This window comes from Zophobas morio, unplaced genomic scaffold (genome assembly GCF_036711695.1).
Source record: "Zophobas morio isolate AGI-343-1 ecotype UQ-CSIRO unplaced genomic scaffold, CSIRO_AGI_Zmor_V1 ptg000021l, whole genome shotgun sequence".
Taxonomy (NCBI): domain Eukaryota; kingdom Metazoa; phylum Arthropoda; class Insecta; order Coleoptera; family Tenebrionidae; genus Zophobas; species Zophobas morio.
In genome coordinates, this window is record NW_026972126.1 from 27,644,923 (window position 1) to 27,669,095 (window position 24,173).

At 33.1% G+C, this 24,173-nt stretch overlaps 2 protein-coding genes across 2 annotated transcripts in view; one reads left to right on the top strand and one right to left on the bottom strand.

Moving 5' to 3' along the window:
* Rapgap1 (Rap GTPase activating protein 1) overlaps positions 1–24,173 on the top strand; it is a 305,306-nt gene that overhangs the window by 1,436 nt on the left and 279,697 nt on the right. The gene's annotated exons all lie outside the window — the stretch shown is intronic.
* LOC135132945 (uncharacterized) lies at positions 5,428–23,457 on the bottom strand. The gene is made up of 3 exons (XM_064061163.1): positions 23,402–23,457; positions 16,736–16,988; positions 5,428–6,183 (listed from the first exon to the last, which is right to left on the bottom strand). Exons 1-3 carry the CDS (start codon positions 23,455–23,457, stop codon positions 6,028–6,030), a joined length of 465 nt encoding a protein of 154 aa, XP_063917233.1. The 3' UTR covers positions 5,428–6,027.

The following is a 24,173-nucleotide window of genomic DNA, read 5'->3' on the forward strand; positions in this document are numbered from 1 at the left end:
ACAACAAGAAACTTAAAATATGGTTAAATTGGTACGAAATATGGATTTTGCAGTTATCGGATGGAGATTTTCTATTTTAAACTATTTTAAGTTTCATGTTATGAAAAGAAATCTACACATATTAAAACAAAAAGCAAAAAATGTAAGCCCGCCCACCCGCCCTATCTCAAGTGTGATGATTTTTTTATTCGTCGTGAAGCAAGAGGGCGGAGCTTAACTGCAAAATAATTATTTCTTTACAAGAAATTAAAAACACGTTTTTAAGTATCGCGTTGTTCAAAGAATACTATGTATCTCCTGTTTTTTTTGTCGCTTCCATTACGCTTTTTTTCGTCTATTCTTTTTGTTTTTTTTTCTTTCCTTTTTTTTCCCGCTTTTATTCTCCACTTTTCTCCTGCCCTTTTTTTTTGTTCCCGTTTTTGTCTTTAACTTTTCCTTCCCCTCTCTTTCCCTTCACTACGTTTTTCTATTCCTCCCCCCTCTATTTTTCTCTTATATTTTCCTGTCCGCTTTTTTTCTTCCGTTTTTTCGTCAATTTTTGTCGCTTTTATTACGCCTTTTTGTCGTCTACTCTTGTTCCTCTTGTTAATCAAAATTTGTCCGTTCATGTTATTTAAATGTTAAAAAGTAACGTAGTCCTGAAATTGTGGTTTATGAATCCGTTATGAATTTTTATCCTAGGTATAGAGATTTTTAGGGAAAAAAAATGAAATTTTTTTCGAATTTTCAATTTTTCAGCGTTTTAATTTCTTGATTTTTCAACTTTTGATATCCCAATTTTTTGATATTTCAGTTTAGGAATTTTTAAGTTTTTTTTTTTGTTTCAATTTCTCAATTACTCAGATTTTCGGTATTTCACTGTTCGGATTTTTCAATTTCTCGATTCTTCAAATTTTCGCGTTTTATTTCTTCATTTTTCGATTTACCAATTTTCGGATATTTCAGTTTTTCAATTTTTGTCGGTTATAAATTTTCAATTTTTCGATTTCCCAATTTGTCCATTAATTAATTAATTCCTCAATTTTCACATTTCTCAATTCCTGGACATTTCAATTTTTCGATTTCTCAATTTTTCTTCCATTTTTCAAATTCTCAAACTATGGATATAAGTTTTGGGATTTTGCAATATTTCGATTCTTTCGTTTTTTGATTTTACGCTCCGCCCCTCGGTCTGACAACGAATGAAAAATTCATCACGATTGAGATTGATTGAGATCGAGACGGATGGGTGGAGCTTCTCTTTTGGTTTTCTTTTTTTATTAATACATTTATTTATTTTCACATAGTAATTTCTCGTAGAAAATTAAGGATTTTACAATTAAGCTACGCCCCTCGGCTTGAGGCGTATATCTTGCTTTTTTTTTAATATACATAGCTATCATTTCACAACAAGAAAGTTAAAACATGGTTAAAAGCAAATATGGATTTTGCAATTATGGGGCGGAGCCTAATTGCAAAATCGACATTTCTTTATACAAATTTACCATTTTAAACATGTTTTAAATTTCTCGTTGTCGAAATAAGTCTACACATATTAAGAAAACAAGGCAAAATGTAGCCCCGCCCACCTGCCCTATCTCAATTCTGATTATTTTTTTATTCGTTGTGAGCCAAGGGATCGGAGCTTAACTGCAAACTACTTATTTCTCTACAAGGGGTTAAAACCGTGTTGAGTATCGTGTTGTTCAAGAAAAATATGTAAATTAAGAAAAAAAGGCAAAATATTAACCCCGCCCACCCACCCCATCTCAATTGTGATGATTTTTTTTATTCTCAGAAACTTAAAACACGTTTAAAATGGTATATTTTTGTAAGGAAATATGGATTTTGTAAATAGGCTCCGCCCCTACGTCTGACAACGAATCAAAACTTCATGATACGCAAAAACATCTCTTAGATGGTAATTTCTTCTAGAGAAATAATAAGGATTTTGCAATTAAATTCCGCTCCTTTGGCTCTCGACGATTAAAAAAAAATCATCACACTTGAGATAGGGCGGGTGGGCGGGGCTTATATTTTGCCGTTTTTCTTAATATCTGTAGTCATCCTTTCAAAATAAGAAATTTAAAACATGTTTAAAATGGTACATTTCTGCAAGAATCTATGGATTTCGCAATTATGGGGCGGAGCCTAATTGCAAAATCGATATTTTCTAATACAAATTTTCCATTTTAAGTTTCATGTTGTAAAAAGAAATCTACACATATTAAAACAAAAAGGCAAAATATAAGCCCGCCCACCCGCCCTATCTCAATTGTGATGATTTTTTTATTCGTCGTGAAGCAAGAGGGCGGAGCTTAACTGCAAAATCATTATTTCTTTACAAGAAATTAAAAACATGTTTTTGGGTATCGTGTTGTTCAAAGAATACAATGTATATTAAGAGAAAAAAAGCAAAATATAAACCCCGCCCACCCACCCCATCTCAATTGTGATGATTTTTTTATTGTTAGAAACTTAAAACACGATTAAAATTGTAAATTTTTGTAAGGAAATATGGATTTTGTAAATAGGCTCCGCCCCTACGTTTGACAACGAATGAAAACTTCATTACTATTTACATCAGGAGAGGTGTGGGAGGGGCTTAATCTTTGGCTCTAATTTTTTCTTAAATACGGAATACATAGTATTCTTTGAGTAACATGATGCACAAAAACATATCTTAGATCGTAATTTCTTTTAGAGAAATAATAAGGATTTTGAAATTAAATTCCGCTCGTTTGGCTCTCGACGATAAAAAAAAATCATCACACTTGAGATAGGGCGGGTGGGCGGGGCTTATATTTTGCCGTTTTTCTTAATATCTGTAGCCATCCTTTCAAAATAACAAACTTAAAACATGTTTAAAATGGTACATTTCTGCAAGAAAATATGGATTTCGCAATTATGGGGCGGAGCCTAATTGCAAAATCGATATTTTCTAATACAAATTTTCCATTTTAAGTTTCATGTTGTAAAAAGAAATCTACACATATTAAAACAAAAAGGCAAAATATAAGCCCGCCCACCCGCCCTATTTCAATTGTGATGATTTTTTATTGTTAGAAACTTAAAACACGTTTAAAATGGTAAATTTTTGTAAGGAGATATGGATTTTGCAAATAGGCTCCGCCCCTAGGTCTACCAACGAATGAAACCTTCATTACTATTTACATCAGGGCAGGTACGGGAGGGGCTTAATCTTTGGCTTTAATTTTTTCTTAATATTCAGAATACATAGTGTTCTTTGAATACCATGATGCTCAAAAACATATCTTAAATGGTAATTTCTTGAAGAGAAATAATAAGGATTTTGCAATTAAATTTCGCTCCTTTGGCTCTCGACGATTAAAAAAAATCATCACACTTGAGATAGGGCGGGTGGGCGGGGCTAATATTTTGCCGTTTTTCTTAATATCTGTAGTCATCCTTTCAAAATAAGAAATTTAAAACATGTTTAAAATGGTACATTTCTGCAAGAATCTATGGATTTCGCAATTATGGGGCGGAGCCTAATTGCAAAATCGATATTTTCTAATACAAATTTTCCATTTTAAGTTTCATGTTGTAAAAAGAAATCTACACATATTAAAACAAAAAGGCAAAATATAAGCCCGCCCACCCGCCCTATCTCAATTGTGATTATTTTTTTATTCGTCTTGAAGCAAGAGGGCGGAGTTTATCTGCAAAATAATTATTTCTTTGCAAGAAATTAAAAACATGTTTTTGGGTATCGGGTTGTTCAAAGAATACTATGTATATTAAGAGAAAAAAAGCAAAATATAAACCCCGCCCACCCACCCCATCTCAATTGTGATGATTTTTTTATATTCTTAGAAACTTAAAACACGTTTAAAATGATAAATTTAGATCAGGGCAGGAATGGGTGGGGTGCCAACGATGACTTTTTCAGATTTCGGATTTGTACATGTTTCGACGAAAAATCTTCAAATAAATAATTAGTTTTTACTTCCAAAGAATGCGCTATTCATGCAGGCGCGGATACAGGATTTTGTTTGGGGGGGGGGGGGGGGGGCAATTTTTGTGCGATTTTATTTATCTCCCAGAAATTCGTTCTAAACAAAAAAAAATATAAAATTTTAGATAGTATACTTTTTTCACATAACATGGGTAACATTTAGTGTACAGTAGAACCTCGATAATCCGAATTAATTGGGAAAAAGGTGTATTCGGATTAACGAGTTGTTCGGATCAGCAATTTTCCCAAAAAACTGAAATAGAATTGAATAACAACTTCATATACAGTTGAAAACAAACTTCAAGAAATAAACCTTAATTTTATTAAACAAAATTAAAGAATTCTTAAGCAACAATGGATAATAAATACATTCCAAAAAAATTTTACTCCGTGACCATAAACATGCTATATTTTTGGAATCAACACATCGGGATATACCCCTGAATTTTTTCAGAATTTTTTAGAAACTTTTTCAAAAATGAAATTTTCCTCATGCAAATTTCGACCCATTTTCGACGATTTTCGAAATTTAACTAAATACTTTTTCTTGTAGATTTCGGGCCTCATTTCTTCGATAACTTCAACTTTTTTTCCAGAATTAGTTAATTAATTCAGTGCATTGAAATATCGCAATTTTTACAATACGAAAATATGGATCTCCTGTTTCCGTCCGTATGTCTGTTGTTTGTCTGCTGACGATTACATTAAGACACGTATGTAATCTCCGAAACTACTGGTCGTTAATCGTCATCCAAAATTTTTTTGTTCATCCCACACTTTACTACGCAAATCGGATTTAAAGCTTAAATTAACAAGCTCCTGTATTTGTAGTTTATTAATCTGCCCTTATTTTTATTTAATTTAATTTGAAATTCCGCAGGAAAATAATTGAAAAAAAAAACCTTATCGTAAACATGTCAAAATGGCAAACAGCGGCGTTTTTTTTTTGAAGTTAGATGTGGGAGACGATCTTGTTATTTTAATCGTATTTGGCCCGGATACAATTAAGTCTTTTTGTGATTGGGTTATCGTCCCAACGATTGTTAAAAAACAACGCAGGCCAATAAAATTATGCGCCGAAAAAGTCTAGGCGGCTTCCGCCCGCCGTCAAAAAGGAAATGGAAAAAGTGGCGAATCCGAGGGCGAAAATGATAAAAATAGCGCGATGAACTTGTTACTCGTGTCGTAACCGTGCCATAAAAACAAATGAGATAACACTCGTAGTCGCACACAATAAAACCAACAACACTACAAAGACTCCTCGCATCGATAAAAGATTTAATATAGAACATCGTATCCGAAAACGTGTAACTAATTATAAATAGAAGTATGTACGAACATTTTCTGGTGGGTGTCGGATCAAGAGGAAACGGAGACACACGCAACTACAACAATTATGTCGTTCTATTTTTCGTTTTGGAAAAACACCAAAACAAGCGCACGACTGAGTCGTCAATAAAACACTCGGCAACAGTGAATAACATTTATTAACTCGAAATAAACGTGAAACCACTCATTCTGTTACCAAAAATACGATATAAAGTTATGATAATTGTATTATATCACATACGGGTTATGGTTATAATTATGTAACGCATCTGCCTGATAACGCAACACATGTGAAAAATACATAACGGTTTTACATTGTTGTGGCGGCGTCCCGAGGGACTGCCGCCCCCAAATAACAACATCCAAACGGTGTTCGACAATTGCGAAGCAAAATCGGTAGTTAATAAGTTAAAACAATAATAATCTGGAAGAACGTCATCAACATGGCGCCATCGACGACCGACTCTCTCCATTATCATCACTTATCACCCTACGAGTAATTGAAAAGTAATCACCACTAAGTTAATACAGGAATTAGTCTACTTATTAATCCTACTAACGCACGGCCATTTGTACGAAAATTTTCATTATATTTTTTTTTAATTTCATTTGTACGTATTTAAACGGACGTTTCTTTTTTATTCGACGGTACATTGCGGCATTTTCGTGCATACGGCCCTTGTCTGTCTCGTGATATCACGTGCACTAAATTCGCCTAACAGCTCTGCTTTATCAGGAGATTAGCGAGCTTGAAGACCCGCCACCATGCCACGAAAATGGACGTCGAGTTCGTGGGCTCGGAGGGCTGCTGGGGGGGCTGCTGGGCGAGGGTCACGTTGGAGTCGGTCTTGGAGTTCTCCTTCTGGCCGTTGATCGCCGGAGAAGTCATCTTGAAACTGAAACAAAAACAATTTTCAATTATTACCTCATTTTTTTATTTTCCGACGGGTGTTCGTCGTGTCTTGTCAGCTTTGAGAAAATGTAAACGAAAGAAGGGTGAAATGGGGTTTGCGTTGCGTGATATCGGTTAAAAATTTAGTCGGCGTGCATTCGCGGTGGTTTCGGACGAGGGTGATTGATGTTAAGAATTTCATGAATGTCAAGGGGAATGCTGAATGGGGGTTGTGTTTTATGCGAGTGTTTTGGCAGAGTTTTAGTTGGGGCTTTTGTGGCGAGGTCAAGGCTATCGCGTACATCCGCAGATAAATGGGTCGTTTTTGTTTCTAAATTTTTATGTCTTGGCGAATTACTGTCGTAAAAAAATGGGCGAACGAGACTGAAAAATTAATATTTATTATAACATTTTAGACATGTTTGAAGTTCTTTTTTGTCGAAATAAGTCTTCACATGTTAAGAAAAAAAAGGCAAAATGAAGCCCCGCCCACCCACCCTGTCTCAATTGTGATGATTTTTTTATTCGTCGTGAGTCAAGGGGGCGGAGCTTAACTGCAAACTCCTTTTTTCTATACGAGAAATTAAAAACGTGTTTTTGAGTATCGTGTTGTTCAAAGAACATTATGTATATTAAGAAAAAAGTAAAATATAGACCCCGCCCACCCATCCCATCTCAATTCTGATGATTTTTTTATTTACATCAGGCCAGGTATAGGTGGGGCTTAATCTTTGGCTTTAATTTTTTCTTAATATACGTAGTATTTTTTGAATAACATGATACTCAAAAAACAAATCTTAGATGGTAATTTCTTGTAGAGAAATAATAAGGATTTTGCAGTTAAATTCCCCTCTTTTGGTTCTCGACGATTAAAAAAAATCATCACACTTGAGATAGGGGGGGTAGGCGGGTTTTATATTTTGCCTTTTTTTTCTTAATATACATGGTATTCTTTGAACAACACGATACTCAAAAACATGTTTTTAATTTCTCGTACAGAAATAATATTTATTTTGACTTTTTTTTCTTAAAATAGGTAGTAATCTTTTCACAACAAAGATTTAAAACAAATAACTACCTATATTAAGAAAAAAGGGGCAAAATATAAGCCCCGCCCGCCCACCCTATCTCAATTCTGACCATTTTTTTTTGACCCGTCGTAAGTCGTGGGGCGGAGCTTAATTGCAAAATTCTTGTTTCCCTACTAGAAATTGCTATGTGAATCACGTTCTTTAGTAGTCGTGTTGTTTAAAGCTAACTATATGTATTAAGTATAAAAGAAAGCCCCACCCATCCGGCTCGGTCTCAATCTGGGTTTAATTTTTAATGCACATATTATTTTTCAACAACACGATGCTCAAAAACATGTCTTTTTCTTGTTGAGAAATAAGAATTTTGCAATTAAGCTCCGCCCTCTTGGCTCACGACGAATAAAAAAATCATCACAATCGAGACAGGGCGGGTGGGTGGGGCTTAGATTTTGCCTTTTCTTTCTTAATATACGTAGTCATCTTTTCGTAACAAAAGTTTAAAATAGATGACTACGTATATTCAGAAAAACAAGGAACAATATATGCCCCGCCCACCCGCCCAGTCTCTATTCTGGTGATTTTTTTTACCCGTCGTAAGTCGTGGGGCGGAGCTTAATTGCAAAATTCTTGTTTCCCTACTAGAAATTGCTATGTGAATCACGTTCTTTAGTAGTCGTGTCCTTTAAGTTTTAATACAAACTATATATATTAAGCAAAAAAGAAAGCGAAAAGATAAGCCCCACCCATCCACTTTGGTCTCAATCTGGTTTTAAGTTTTAATACACATAGAATTTTTTGGACAACACGATGCTCAAAAACATGTCTTTCGTAGTAATTTCTTGTTGAGAAATAAGAATTTTGCAATTAAGCTTCACCCTCGTGGCTCACGACGAATAAAAAAAATCATCACAATCGAGACGGGGCGGGTGGGTGGAACTTAGATTTTGCCTTTTCTTTCTTAATATACGTAGTCATCTTTTCGCAACAAAAGTTTAAAATAGATGACTACGTATATTCAGAAAAACAAGGAACAATATATGCCCCGCCCACCCGCCCAGTCTCAATTCTGGTGACTTTTTTTACCTGTCGTAAGTCGTGGGGCGGAGCTTAATTGCAAAATTCTTGTTTCCCTACTAGAAATTGCTATGTGAATCACGTTCTTTAGTAGTCGTGTCCTTTAAGTTTTAATACAAACTATATGTATTAAGCAAAAAAGAAAGCCAAAAGATAAGCCCCACCCATCCACTTTGGTCTCAATCTGGTTTTAAGTTTTAATACACATAGAATTTTTTGAACAACACGATGCTCAAAAACATGTCTTTTGTAGTAATTTCTTGTTGAAAAATAAGAATTTTGTAATTAAGCTCCGCCCTCTTGGCTCACGACGAATAAAAAAAAAAACATCACAATTGAGACAGGGCGGGTGGGTGGGGCTTAGATTTTGCCTTTTCTTTCTTAATACATATACGTAGTCATCTTTTCGCAACAAAAGTTTAAAACAGATGACTACGTATATTCCGAAAAATAAGGAACAATATATGCCCCGCCCACCCGCCCTGTCTCAATTCTGATGATTTTTTTTACCCGTCGTAAAACGTGTGGCGAAGCTTAATTGCAAAATTCTTGTTTCCCTACTAGAAATTGCTATGTGAATCACGTTCTTTAGTAGTCGTGTCGTTTAAGTTTTAATACAAACTATTTGTATTAAGCAAAAAAGAAAGCCAAAAGATAAGCCCCACCCATCCACTTTGGTCTCAATCTGGTTTTAAGTTTTAATACACATAGAATTTTTTGAACAATACGATGCTCAAAAACATGTCTTTCGTAGTAATTTCTTGTTCAGAAATAAGAATTTTGCAATTAAGCTCCGCCCTCGTGGCTCACGACGAATAAAAAAAATCATCACAATCGAGACGGGGCGGGTGGGTGGGGCTTAGATTTTGCCTTTTCTTTCTTAATATACGTAGTCATCTTTTCGCAACAAAAGTTTAAAACAGATGACTACGTATATCCAGAAAAACAAGGAAACATGTATGCCCCGCCCACCCGCCCTGTCTCAATTCTGCTGATTTTTTTTACCCGTCGTAAGTCGTGGGGCGGAGCTTAATTGCAAAATTCTTGTTTCCCTATTAGAAATTGCTATCTGAATCGCGTTCTTTAGTAGTCGTGTTGTTTAAAGCAAGCTATATGTATTAACTAAAAAAGAAAGCCAAAAGTTAAGCCCCACCCATCCACCTTGGTCTCAATCTGGCTTTAAGTTTTAATACACATAGGATTTTTTGAACAACACGATGCTCAAAAACATGTCTTTTGTAGTAATTTCTTGTTGAGAAATAATAATTTTGCAATTAAGCTCCGCCCTCTTGGCTCACGATGAATAAAAAAATCATCACAATTGAGACAGGGTGGGGGGTGGGGCTTATATTTTGCCTTTATTTTCTTAATATACCTACGTAGTCATCTTGTCGCAACAAAAGTTTAAAACAGATGACTACGTATACTAAGAAAAACAAGGCACAATATAAGCCCCGCCCACCCGCCCTATCTCAATCGTAATGATTTTTTTTACTCGTCGTAAGTCGTGGGGCGGAGCTTAATTGCAAAATCCTTGTTTTTCTACGAGAAATTGCTACCAGTTTTCTGGAGTGTTGTTCGAAGCAAATTATATGTATTAAGTAAAAAAGAAAACCAAAAGATAAGTAGTGGAAAATTTCATTTTTGGAAAAGTTGTCCAAAAATTCTGAAAATATTTAGGGTTATAGATCTTGACGTTCTGATTCCAAAAATATAGCTAGTTTTGTGTCGCGCAGCAATATGTTCGTATTATTAAATATTATGACTTTGTAGTTTTACATTTTCTCGACCTTTCATGTCCCCTATAGTATGGAGAAATGGGTCTTCCACTTTTTGTATGTTTTTGCAGACTGATTCTTAAGTTTTTTTTTTTCAGACGAAAAATTGAATTTCACAGTCTCTAAAAAAAATTTCTATTCGTTGCTGAATGCTAATTTAGATTTGTCAAAAAATGTGTGAATGTTTAAAATATCGAAAGAGATAACTAGAAATTAATATTAATATTATTGCAGCTCTCGGTTTCGCCTCGTCTCGCATTTATTTTTAACCTTTAATTTCCCGTCACTTGTCAAAAAATGTTTTGCATAAAGCAGCGTTTTTTAGTTGTTTCTGTCAACTTATAGTGCCTGTGTTTAGTGACTGTTTTATATTGGTTTTAGAATATTAATAAAACCAGCTTCTACAATTATTTGTTTATTCTAATCTCTTACGTATCTAACAACATTCTCCAAGCCTACTTCTATAACACCCCCCTTCTTAATTCTAATACTTAACAATTAGTACAAAATATAGTCTTTAAATCGCGAGGGTGTTCTTCGTTGTCTCTGACTAACACTTTGCTTTGATACATCTATAAATTTGTCATCATCATTGTCGTCACAGTTAATAATAGGAACGTATTCGTTAAGAGAATCCCTTAAATGTATACTATTTCTTCTCAACAATTGGCCTTTCCTATCTTTTACAATATATGACCTAGGTTCATTACATTTATTTACAATTTTTGCCGACTCCCATTTACCTCCCTTTTGTAAGGTAACATTTTGATTGTTCACAAAATTAGGTTTAGCTTTTGTAGTCTTGTCATAGTAGTATTTTGTCTGTTGTTGTTTGGTGTGTAATTTCTTGATTACATTGTTTGGATCAACTGTGTTAAATTCTAAAGTACGTTGAGGAACTGGCAGTTTGGTTTTGATGTTTCGATTAAAAACTAATTCTGCAGGAGATAGACCTACACCAACAATTTTTGTCGATCTGTAAGACATTAAACCTGTTGTTAACTCACAGCTCTTTTTTAAAAGTGACTTGGCTATTTTTACCCCACTTTCTGCAAATCCATTACTTCTAGGATAATGTGGACTACTTGTTGTTATTTTAAACCCATACTCATCCGAAAATTTTTTGAAACTATAAGAAGAATATGGCATATTATCAGCTATCAGTAAATCCGGTATTCCAAAGTTAGCAAAAAATTTTTTAAACTGTTTTATCAATTCAATTGAGTTTTTCTCTCTAATTGGAACTACATCAAGCCATTTAGAGTAATAGTCAAAAATTATTAAATAATTATTCTTTGCATATTCACATATGTCTGATCCTATTTTAGAAAATGGTCTACCCGGTAAAGGATGACTTATCAATGGTTCTTTTGCATTTGATGAACGATTTGATTCACAAATTTTACTACTTTTAATAAATGTGATAATCTCTTTATCATAATTTGACCAGTATAATGCTTCTTTTGCTCGACTTAAGGTTTTATTAACACCGAAATGACTTTCATGAAGTAAATTCAACATACTTCTACGTAAACTTGGTGGTACTAACAACCTATTTTTAAACAAAATTATTCCGTCAACAATAGTCAAGTCGTTTCTAACACTGTGATAAAATTTAAAAATTTTGGAATTGTCATCAATATCATGTATTTTATTGGGCCATTCAGTTAAACAATATTCTTTTACTTTATTTAGAACAGGATCTGCTTGAGTTTCCTTTTGAAATGTTACTTTTTTATTCTCTGAAATATTTACAATTGCATGTATGTTATGTACTACTTCAAGCATCGATTCATCATCTTCCACTGGATCATTTAAATAATTTCTGGACAACAAATCAGCAACATGTAAAAATTTTCCTGGCATATACTCACATTTTATATCATACCGTACCAGTTTTAATTTAATTCTCTGCAACCTAGGAGAAATGATGTCAGCAATTTTTTTATTCATTATTGAAACCAGTGGCTTATGATCAGTACAGATTGTTACTTGCTTGCCATATATATAGTTATGAAATTTTTTTACTGCAAACGCCATAGCCAAAAACTCTTTTTCAATTTGAGCATAATTTTGCTCTACTGTTGTCATACTACGCGATGCAAACGAGACTGGTCTTCCTTCTTGCAACAAGCAACAACCTAAACCACTCTTAGAAGCATCTGTATGTATCGTTATTTCTTTTTTATCATCAAAATTTGTCAGCACAGGTGCTACAGTAAGCATATTTTTGATTTGATCATAAATATTTTGATGTAGTTCAGTCCATGAAAAAATTACATTATTTTTTAATAAATTTCGCAATGGATCTGTAATTTCTGACAAATTAGGCAAAAAGTTTCGAAAATAATTAAACATGCCTAATACCTTTTGTAAATCTTTCTTATTTTTGGGTTCTTTTAATTGAATTATTGATTTAATCCTATCTGGATCTGGTTGCATGCCATCTTTTGAAAATAAATGACCTAAATATTTAACTTGACTTTTTCTATATTGTACTTTACTTTGATTAAATTTAATATTTAACTTTCTGGCTCTATCAATAACTTTATTGAGTATTGCATCATGTTCTTCTTCAGTCTCCCCTGCAATTAATAAGTCATCAATATATACAGTAACTCCCTCAATGTCTCCAAAATTGTTTGTATTTAATTTTTGAAATAACTCTGGTGCTGTTTTCAGACCAAAGGGTAACCTGTTGAATTGATAATACCCAAACGGACTACTAAATGTACAAATCTGCTGTGATTTATCATCAAGTTGCACGTGATAAAAACCATCTTTAAGATCTAGTACAGTATAGCAAACTTTATTTTTCAATTTTGCAGTTATTTCTTCCATTGTTGGCATAAGGCAATACTCCCTTTCGATATTTTTATTTATATCAGCTGGATCTAGACAAATTCTTAAACTACCATTCGGTTTTTCAACAATAACCAAATTGCTAGCCCATTCAACTGGTCTATTAACTTTACTTATTATACCTTTTTGTTCTAAATCATTTAAAGTCAATTTTAATTTATTTTTAATTGAAATTGGGACTCTTCTAGGTGGTCTGTTAACAGGGATCGCATTTTTTCTTAACAATATTTTATGTACACCCCCAAATTTACCTGTTCCCACAAACAAATCTTTATTTTCATCAAGAAAATTTTCTTCAGTTAATGTTTTTAAATTATTTACTCTCTTGACAAGACCTAACTGAATGCACGCATTTAATCCCAACAAAGGTTGATTATTATTATTACACACATAGAAACTAATCAAGTGTCGTTTACCTTTAACAGTACAGTCCAAGTCAATAAATCCTAAAGGCTTAATTTTATATCCTCCCCATGACTCTAACAACATTTTTGTGTCCCTGACTATCTTATTCATACATTTGAGTTGCCTTACTAACTTTTCTGGAATTGTGTTAACCTCCGCCCCAGTATCTAATTTCATTTTCACAACAGAACCGCATAATTTTACATCTTCATACCACGCTTTGCTAACACTGTTAACACCCGAACAATATTTCTTAACGCCTTCCACCATAAGCGTTGGTTCTGAACCACCCGCAGTGAACTCGTCATTCTTAACTTCTCTAACTTCCTTAACTCTACAACAAATTTTAAAGTGATTCATTTTACCACACCGGTGGCACTTCTTTCCAAAGGCAGGACAATTACGAACACAATGCTTTGTTTTACACCTGGTACACAAAAATCTCGTTACTGTTTCTTGTTTCTTCTGACTATCGTCTTGCTGTTTCTTCTTATAAGTTTCTGAACTTGGATTCTTCTTCTGGAGTACTTCCACTGCTTTCGCTCCTTCTGTCTGCACCGTCTGTATATAGCCCTTGGCTGCTTCATTTGTTCTACACATGGTGACCACATCTGCCAGGGTGACACTTCCTTTAACAATTAACTTTTGCTGTACTTCTTTGTCAGATATTCCAAAGATTATCCTATCTCGTAGCATTTCTTCGGAGTCTTTGAATTCACATCTTTTAACTGCAGTCCTCAAATCATTCACAAAATGATCGAAAGATTCACCACACTCTTGTTTTCGATTGTAAAACAAGAATCTTTCATAGACTATGCTTTTCTTAGGATTAACATACTTCATAAACTCTTCCACGACCGTTTTATATACTTTCTTCTGTGCGTCTGTCAACTCAAAGTTACTGTATATTTCAATACCCTCTTCTCCCAACACATTAAGGAGTATGGCAATTTTTACTGGATCCTCTTTTAGGCTTCCACCACTTGCCAACATATAAACTTCAAATTGACGTATAAATTTTGTGAAATTTTCCTGCACATTTCCTTCAAAACTAAACTTTCTCGGCGGTTTGATATCCATTTTCTTCAACTATAATTATTCGTTCATCAAACTACTACAACGACTGCGCCATGTTTTATATTGGTTTTAGAATATTAATAAAACCAGCTTCTACAATTATTTGTTTATTCTAATCTCTTACGTATCTAACAACATTCTCCAAGCCTACTTCTATAACAGTGACAATCAAATTTCGCCCTTATTTAAATTACTCTTTAAATAGCTCTTCGTTCTGTTGTTGACGTTAATTGAGTTCTGTGGATGTCTCGGTCATCTTCAATTTTTATTTCTGTGGGTTTTGCTAATCTATAGACAAATGCCAACGCTTGTGTCCGAACACGTGACATTAAACATGACTATAACAACACCTTTATTTTATTTTGGATAGTAATCAGCTCATGAGTTGTAATTAAACTTGGCTTTTATTAACAAAATATTGTAAGAACGGTGTATCTAATTTTTTTGTATGTGTAGACAATGTAACATTGGAAAAGAAGTTGAAAATCATAAAATAATGAAGTATTGAAAACTGGATGTGTAAACTTTGTGAAAATAAAAACATCTTAAAAAATATATATTTTATATTGAAGGTCTTCAAAAAATTTCAGTACTACGAAATCTTTTTAATTAATAATTTGTGTGAAAATTTTTCGGTGTCTTTCGACAGACTCCACCGATTTGGCATACGGAACTTTCATAGGAAAACATCTCGAATTTTACAGTTTCTTAAAAAAATATATTTCTATTCTCCATGGAAAGTTACCTTTAGATCTATAGAAAAATATGCATAAATGGAAATGTTTAAAATGTTCGCCTCGCATTTATTTCCAAGCTTCAATTTCCCCTCGGTTGTAATTTTTTTTCTTTAAAACGTTGTTTCTTAATTGTTTGTACTCCATTCAAATTTCGCCCTTGTTTAAATTCCTCTTTTCTGTGTATATAATTGAAAAATATTATTCTCGGTGGACAAATTTCCTTAGTCCTTTTTTCGTTGTGTTCGTGAGTAAAACCAAATCAAATTTTTAATAACACAGAGATTCTACATTTGTATAGTACAGAACTTATAATTTAACTCGATTTTTATCGCATTCAAATTAATTTCAGTTGAGTTTTTTATTATTTTAAAACACCTGAAAATCGTAAAATACTGAAGTAAACAATAACACCTTGATTCTATTTTCTACAGTACTCAACTTGTGGTTAAACTCAACTTTTATCCCATATCTTAGCGAATAACGGAATTATCGCCTGCTATGCATGTTTTTTTTGGTACATCGGTCCAAATTTACCTTCTACAACTAATTTCAATTATGTTAATCCACAGAATTTTTATTGCTTGTAATTACAAAGCACGCAGGTTATTTCCACTACAAAAACGGAAGAGCAAAGGTTTCTGACCCGTGCAAAGTGCATTGCATGGGCGATATCGTTAATCAGATAAGTGAACAAAACTTTCCCGATAACATCTTCATATCGACTGATTGCGTTTTCTTAATCATCGCCATTCTAACTTTAAACTAGATCAATCGGTCCAAGCGAAAAAAAAAACCGATACAATCAACGCAAAAACGCGACTTTGAATTTCAAATTGGGCTTAATCTAGAGGACTCTCAGCGACTTTTTTCTAAGTAAACTTGTTTACATAACTGTTTACACGTCTTTCGGCCTAAAAACACACATTAATATCGAGAATTATGCAAATGTCACTTCACGCGTAATATGCAAACACGGTGTCAAATTAAAACCCGGAAAAGATTCGTTTCCCCGGACGCGAGACGCCGGAAATCATCTCCACGATCTCCATCCAAATGGCATTCTTTTCAAACGCACGAACTTGTCAAATCGAAAAGGAAGCGACGATTGAGCAACCGGAATTGATATTTTCGCTCCAAAGTAAACATCTGCTCAAATCAGATTGACACGAAATTACAGCCGAATATCATGAATGCTATTACTGCCACAGACAAAATCGAGCTAATCCCTCACGAAATCTAATTTTAATTCGGCGTGTGTGTCGTTGCGTGTTTTTCGAACTCATGCCACCATTGTTTAAGTCGTTTTTCGGTCGAAACGAAAATTAATTTCCAACGTGCGCTAGCCTAGGTACGTTCGATGTACACACATTTGACCCGATCTGTATCAAGATTACGTGGGTTTCGACCTAGTTTCGCCGAATGCACCACAAAAATGCTCAAAATCGTGAAAATAACACCTTCACCTGACATTTACCCGTCAAAATACTTTCCCCGATCCGGTAATCGTCCATTATGTAAGTGCGAAAATTTCGGTTTCGAGCGAAAGCGCGGGCAGAAATTGCGTCCGGGGAAGTTTAGAGCTTTCGACTTACCGCAGGAACGGCACAGGTTTCAGCAGGATTTTCCGATCGGCTCCTGCTGCTTGCTTTCAGCGTCACTCGTTGCACTACACTAGCGTATTTCCCGCAGCAGCGAAAGCAGAAGCGTACAGCAGGACTAAAACGTACCACCACTGACAATTCTGACCCACATTTCGCGTTCGCGTGGACTCTATTTCGTCCTTGTTTAGGTGCGTTTCTTACTCGAAGCGCTCGGAAGCGGCGTGGATTTTCAAAATCAATAATGCTACAGAGTGTCAGCTGATCGAAATGGACGGACGTAATACGCGTAGGTATAGAGAGAGAGGGGCGGAGGGCGATGGGTCATGGGCGGGATGGGGGCGGCGGTGGTTTTTTGGAGGGTTCAGTGAAAATTATACACAGCTTGACGACGTAGTTTTAGTTAATTGGGAGCGATTATGGTGTCGATCGTAACTGCAAACCTGCATTAAAGTCACTCCTACTCAGTATTTAGCCGTGTTTAACTGGTCGCTGAGTCAGAAGGTCTGGCACCAGCTCCGTCGCAACCAAAGACATTTTTATTACGTTAAAGTTTCGAGAAATTCCAGTTTGTGGGAGAGTGAAACCCGAATTATCAAATCTATTGTGTGTTTCAATCAAGTGAAAGTCAACTTGATCTTTTGCAATCTCGCAATAAACACACTTGGGGCATCATTGGCTTCATAATTGAAGCCATAAAACTTTAATTCTCTCCTATTAAAGTCGAGAAAATAACTGGAATAAGGTCTCAGCCTCTGTCAGTACGAAGGTGTCAACGTTGCCGACGAAGAACGACAGTCCATCAACATTTTTATTTCCAATTATCGTCGCTCCTTATCGACCTTCTTCGGGCTCATTATAGATATACGTCGATCCTTGCTCCATAAGCAAGCACTTTTGCTCCTGACCTTACTCCCGATTTCCGCCAAAACACAAAATACTTCCTTGTGGATGATGCAACGACACAACGGAAAGACAAAATGATTAATTTCGACGATTTAGGTCAGACTCATTTGCGTGGGAACACGTGGTTGTTGTAACACAGAAGTACTTATTGCGAGAACAATACGAGTAGCGAAAACTATTTCTGTATCAGTTGGCTGTGAAAAAAAATTACCAATTTTCCACTTGTTATAGTGGCTGATTTTTTTTTAAGTCATTTCTGCTATAACTTTTCAAATAATTCTGAAAATTTTAAAATTTCGAAAAATGTTTCCAACAATTTCTTGATGCCTTAACCAACAAGTAACTGCGTTATCAGATAAAGAATTCTCCTTAGATTACGAATATGAAGTAACGGTGATCAAAATTTTTTTAAATAATAGAGAACTTTCAAAAATATTCCCAAAAATCCGTTAATATGCATATTAACAAGTAAAAATCCACTTCATCAGACAAATAATTTTTAGTTGATTACGAGTATGAGGTCAAAATTTTCGTAAGTTTTCAAATAATCGGGAAATTTGATTTCAAAATTTTCAAAAATTTTCTCAAAAATCCTTTAATATACATCGCAACCAGCAAACAGCGACGTCATCAAACAGCAAATCCTCCGTAGATTACTGCTGATGGTAAGTTTTCCAAAAATCGTAAATTTTTGGTTTGAAATTTTCAAAAAATTTGCTAAAAATCCATTAACATAGTACGTAGATTACAAATTTGGAATCGTCGTTGCCATAAATTTTCAAATAATCCAGAAATATGCGTTTGAAACTTTCAAAAATTTTCTCAAAAATCCGTCAATAGTACGACTTAACAGGAAAAGATCTAGATTATCTGAGACTGAATTCTTCGTAGAATAAAAACATGAGATTGTGGTGTTTATCAATTTTCAAATAGTCAAGAAATTTACCTTAAAAATTTCCCAAAATTTTCGCAAAAATATATTAATATATGTTTTAACAACTAAACAGCTACGTAATTGGACACAGAATTCTTCGTAGGTTCCCTATATGACTTCGGTGTTTGCACAAGGTTTCAAATAATGGAGATTTTTGTTTGAAACTTTCAAAATTGTTTCCAAAAATTCCTTAATGTGCGTATTAAAAAGTAAAAAATCTACGTCATCAGACAGAAAATTCTCCGCGGATTATGTATATGAAGTCGTGGTGATCATAAGTTTTCAAAAAATCGAAAATTTGCTATTCGAAATTTTCAAAAAAATTCCCAAAAATTTACTAATATGCATATTAACTACCCAAGAGCGACGTTATCACACAGATAATTCTCTATAATTTGCAAATATGAGGTCGTCCTTGCCATAAATTTTCAAATAATCGAGAAATATGCGTTTGAAACTATCAAAAATTTTCTCAAAAATCCGTCAATAATACGACTTGACAAAAAAAGATCTAGATTATCAGAGAGTGAATTCTTCATAGAATAAAAATATGAGATTGTGGTGTTCATAAATTTTCTAATAGTCATGAAATTTACTTTCGAAATTTCCAAAAATTTTCGCAAAAATATATCAATATGTGTCTTAACAACCTATGTAATCGGACACAGAATTCTCCGTAGATTCTCTATATGAGTTCGGTGTTTCTACAAGGTTTCAAATAATAGAGATTTTTGTTTGAAAGTTTCAAAATTGTTTCCAAAAAATCGTTAATATGCATATTAACAAGTAAAAATCTACGTCATCGGACAGAAAATTTTCCGTAGATTACGAATATGAAGTCGTAGTGGTCATAAGTTTCCAAAAAATCGAAAACTTTCTATTCGAAATTTTCAAAAAATGTCTCAATAATTCATTAATATAATATTAATCATTAAAGACTGACCTTACCACCTGAATAAATCTTCGTAGTTTACAAATATGAGATCGTTGTTGCTATAAATTTTCAAATAATTGAGAAATATGCGTTTCAAACTTTCAAAAATTTTCTCAAAAATCCGTTAATAATACGACTTAACAGGAAAAGATCTAGATTATGAGAGAGTGAATTCTTCGTAGATTAAAAATATGACATCGTGGTGTTAATACATTTTTAAATAGTCGAGAAATTTACCTTCGAAATTTTCAAAAAATATTCCAAAAATTCACTAATATGCATATTAACTACGAAAGAACGACGTTATCACACAGGTAATTCTTCGTAGTTTATAAATATAAGATCGTCATTACCATAAATTTTCAAATAATCGAGAATTATGCTTTTGGAACTTTCAAAAATTTTCTCAAAAATCCTTCAATATGCATCGCAACCAGCAAACAGCGACGTCATCAAACAGCAAATCCTCCGTAGATTAGTGCTGATGGTAAGTTTTCCAAAAATCGTAAATTTTTGGTTTGAAATTTTCAAAAAATTTGCTAAAAATCCATTAACATAGTACGTAGATTACAAATTTGAAATCATCTTTGCCATAAATTTTCAAATAATCGAGAACTATGCGTTTGAAACTTTAAAACATTTTCTCAAAAATCCGTCAATAGTACGACTTCACAGGAAAAAATCTAGATTATCAGAGAGTAGAATAAAAATATGAGATTGTGGTGTTTTTGAATTTTCAAATAGTCAAGAAATTTACCTTCAATACTTCCCAAAATTATCCCAAAAATATATTAATATATGTTTTAACAACTAAATGGCTACGTAATTGGACACAGAATTCTCCGTAAGTTCCCTATGAGTTCGGTGTTTGCACAAGGTTTCAAATAATGGAGATTTTTGTTTGAAACTTTCAAAATTGTTTCCAAAAATTCCTTAATATGCGTATTAAAAAGTAAAAAATCTACGTCATCAGACAGAAAATTCTCCGCGGATTATATATATATGAAGTCGTGGTGATCATAAGTTTTCAAAAAATCGAAAATTTGCTATTCGAAATTTTCAAAAAATTTCCCAAAAATTCACTAATATGCATATTAACTACCAAAGAGCGACGTTATCACACAGATAATTCTCTATAATTTGCAAATATGAGGTCGTCCTTGCCATAAATTTTCAAAAAATCGAGAAATATGCGTTTGAAACTTTCAAAAATTTTCTCAAAAATCCGTTAATAATACGACTTAACAGGAAAAGATCTAGATTATTAGAGAGTGAATTCTTCGTAGAATAAAAATATGAGATTGTGGTGTTTATGAATTTTCAAATAGTCAAGAAATTTACCTTCAAAATTTCCAAAAATTTCCCCAAAAATATGTTAATAGGTGTTTTAACAACTAAACAGCTACATAATTGGACACAGAATTTCTCCGTAGATTCCCTGTATGAGTTCGGTGTTTCCCCAAGGTTTCAAATAATGGAGATTTTTGTCTGAAACTTTCAAAATTGTTTCCAAAAATTCCTTAATATGCGTATTAAGAAGCAAAAAAGCTACGTCATCAGACAGAAAATTCTCAAAATTCTCTGCGGATTACGTATATGAAATCGTGATGATCATAAGTTTTCAAAAAATCGAAAATTTTCTATTCGAAATTTTCAAAAAATTTCCCAAAAATTCACTAATATGCATATTAACTATCAAAGAGCGACGTTATCACACATATAATCCTCCGTAATTTGCAAATATGAGGTCGTAATTGCCATAAATTTTCTAATAATCGAGAAATATGCGTTTGAAACTTTCAAAAATTTTCACAAAAATCCGTTAATAATACGACTTAAGAGAAAAAGATCTAGATTATTAGCGAGTGAATTCTTCGTAGAATAAAAATAAGATTGTGGTGTTTATAAATTTTCAAATAATCAAGAAATTTACCTTCAAAATTTCCAATAATTTCCCCAAAAATATATTAATATGTGTTTTCACAACTGAACAGCTACATAATTGGACACGGAATTTCTCCGTAGATTCCCTGTATGAGTTCGGTGTTTGCCCAAGGTTTCAAATAATGGAGATTTTTGTCTGAAACTTTCAAAATTGTTTCCAAAAATTCCTTAATATGCGTATTAAGAAGTAAAAAATCTACGTCATCAGACAGAAAATTCTCCGCGGATTACGTATATGAAGTCGTGATCATAAGTTTTCAAAAAATCGAAAATTTTCTATTCGAAATTTTCAAAAAATTTCCCAAAAACTCACTAATATGCATATTAACTACCAAAGAACGACCTTATCACATAGATAATTCTCCGTAATTTGAAAATATGAGGTCGTAATTGCCATAAATTTTCAAATAATCGAGAAATATGCGTTTGAAACTTTCAAAAATTTTCACAAAAATTCGTTAACAATACGACTTAAGAGGAAAAGATCTAGATTATTAGAGAGTGAATTCTTCGTAGAATAAAAATAAGATTGTGGTGTTTATAAATTTTCAAATAATCAAGAAATTTACCTTCAAAATTTCCAATAATTTCCCCAAAAATTTATTTAATATGTGTCTTAACAACCAAACACCTATGTAATCGGACACAGAATTCTCCGTAGATTCTCTATATGAGTTCGGTGTTTCTACAAGGTTTCAAATAATAGAGATTTTTGTTTGAAAGTTTCAAAATTGTTTCCAAAAAATCGTTAATATGCACATTAACAAGTAAAAATCTACGTCATCGGACAGAAAATTTTCCGTAGATTACGAATATGAAGTCGTAGTGGTCATAAGTTTCCAAAAAATCGAAAACTTTCTATTCGAAATTTTCAAAAAATGTCTCAATAATTCATTAATATAATATTAATCATTAAAGACTGACCTTATCACCTGAATAAATCTTCGTAGTTTACAAATATGAGATCGTTGTTGTTATAAATTTTCAAATAATTGAGAAATATGCGTTTCAAACTTTCAAAAATTTTCTCAAAAATCCGTTAATAATACGACTTAACAGGAAAAGATCTAGATTATGAGAGAGTGAATTCTTCGTAGATTAAAAATATGACATCGTGGTGTTAATACATTTTTAAATAGTCCAGAAATTTACCTTCGAAATTTTCAAAAAATATTCCAAAAATTCACTAATATGCATATTAACTACGAAAGAACGACGTTATCACACAGGTAATTCTCCGTAGTTTACAAATATAAGATCGTCATTACCATAAATTTTCAAATAATCAAGAATTATGCTTTTGGAACTTTCAAAAATTTTCTCAAAAATCTGTTAATAATGCGTCTTAACAGGCAAACACCTATATTATCGAAGAATCCAAGAGTGAATTCTTCCTAAAATACAAATATGAGATCGAGGTGTTCAAAAATTTTCAAATATTCGAGAAATTTACTTCCGAAATTCCCAAAAAATTTCCCAAAATTTATTAAAATGTGCCTTAGTAACTAAACAGCTGCGTAGTTGGAGTGGGAATTCTCCGTAGCTTTCAAATATGAGGTCGTTGTTGTCATAAATTTTCAAATAATCGAGAAAATTGTGTTCAAAATTTTCAAAAATTTTCCCAAAAATCCATCAATATGCTTCTTAATCATTAGATAACTACATAATCGGACAAATAATTCTTTGCAGATTTCGAATATGAGGTCGTCGTTATCATGAGTTTTCAAATAATGGAAAAATTTGATTTTGAAACTTTCCAAAATTTTCCAAAAATCACTTAATATGCGCTTTAATCACTAAACAAATACGTAATCGGACAGAGAATTCTCCGTAAATTTCAAATATGAGGTTATCGTTATCACGCGTTTTCAGAGAATGGAGAAATCTGAATTTGAAGTTTTCAAAAATTTTCCAAAAAATCACTTAATATAGCTTTAATCACTAAACAGCTACGTAATCGGACAGAGAATTCTCCGTAAATTTCGAATATGAAGTCATTGTCAAAAGTTTTCAAATAATAGAGAAATTTTTGTTTGAAATTTTCAAAAATATTTCCAAAAATTCGTTAATTCGCACATTAACAAGCAAAAATCTGCGTCATTAGGCAGATTATTCCTGGATGATTACGAATACGACGTCGTAGTTTTCATAAATTTTCAAATAATCGAGAAAATTGAGTTCGAAATTTTCTAAAATTTTCCCAGAATCCATTAATATGCATCTTAATTATTAGATAGCTACGTAGTCGGACATAGAATTCTCCGTAGATTTTAAATATGAGATCGTCGTTGTCATGAGTTTTCAAATAATGGACAAATTTGAATCTGAAATTTTAAGAAATTTTCTCAAAAATCACTTAATATGGTTTTAATCACTAAACAGCTACGTAATCGGACAGAGAATTTTCCGTAAATTTCGAATACGAAGTTATTGTCATAAGTTTTCAAATAATAGAGAAATTTTTGTTTGAAATTTTCAAAAATATTTCCAAAAATTCGTTAATTCGCATATTAACAAGCAAAAATCTACGTCATTAGGCAGATTATTCTTAGGTGATTACGAATACGAGGTCGTTGTTTTCATAAATTTTCGAATAATCGAGAAATTTGCGTTCGAAATTTTCAAAAATTTGCCCAAAAATCCATTAACATGTTTGAATTTTGAGCTAATATGTAACGTAGACAACCAATAATTCAGGTCGAATGCACAGTTTT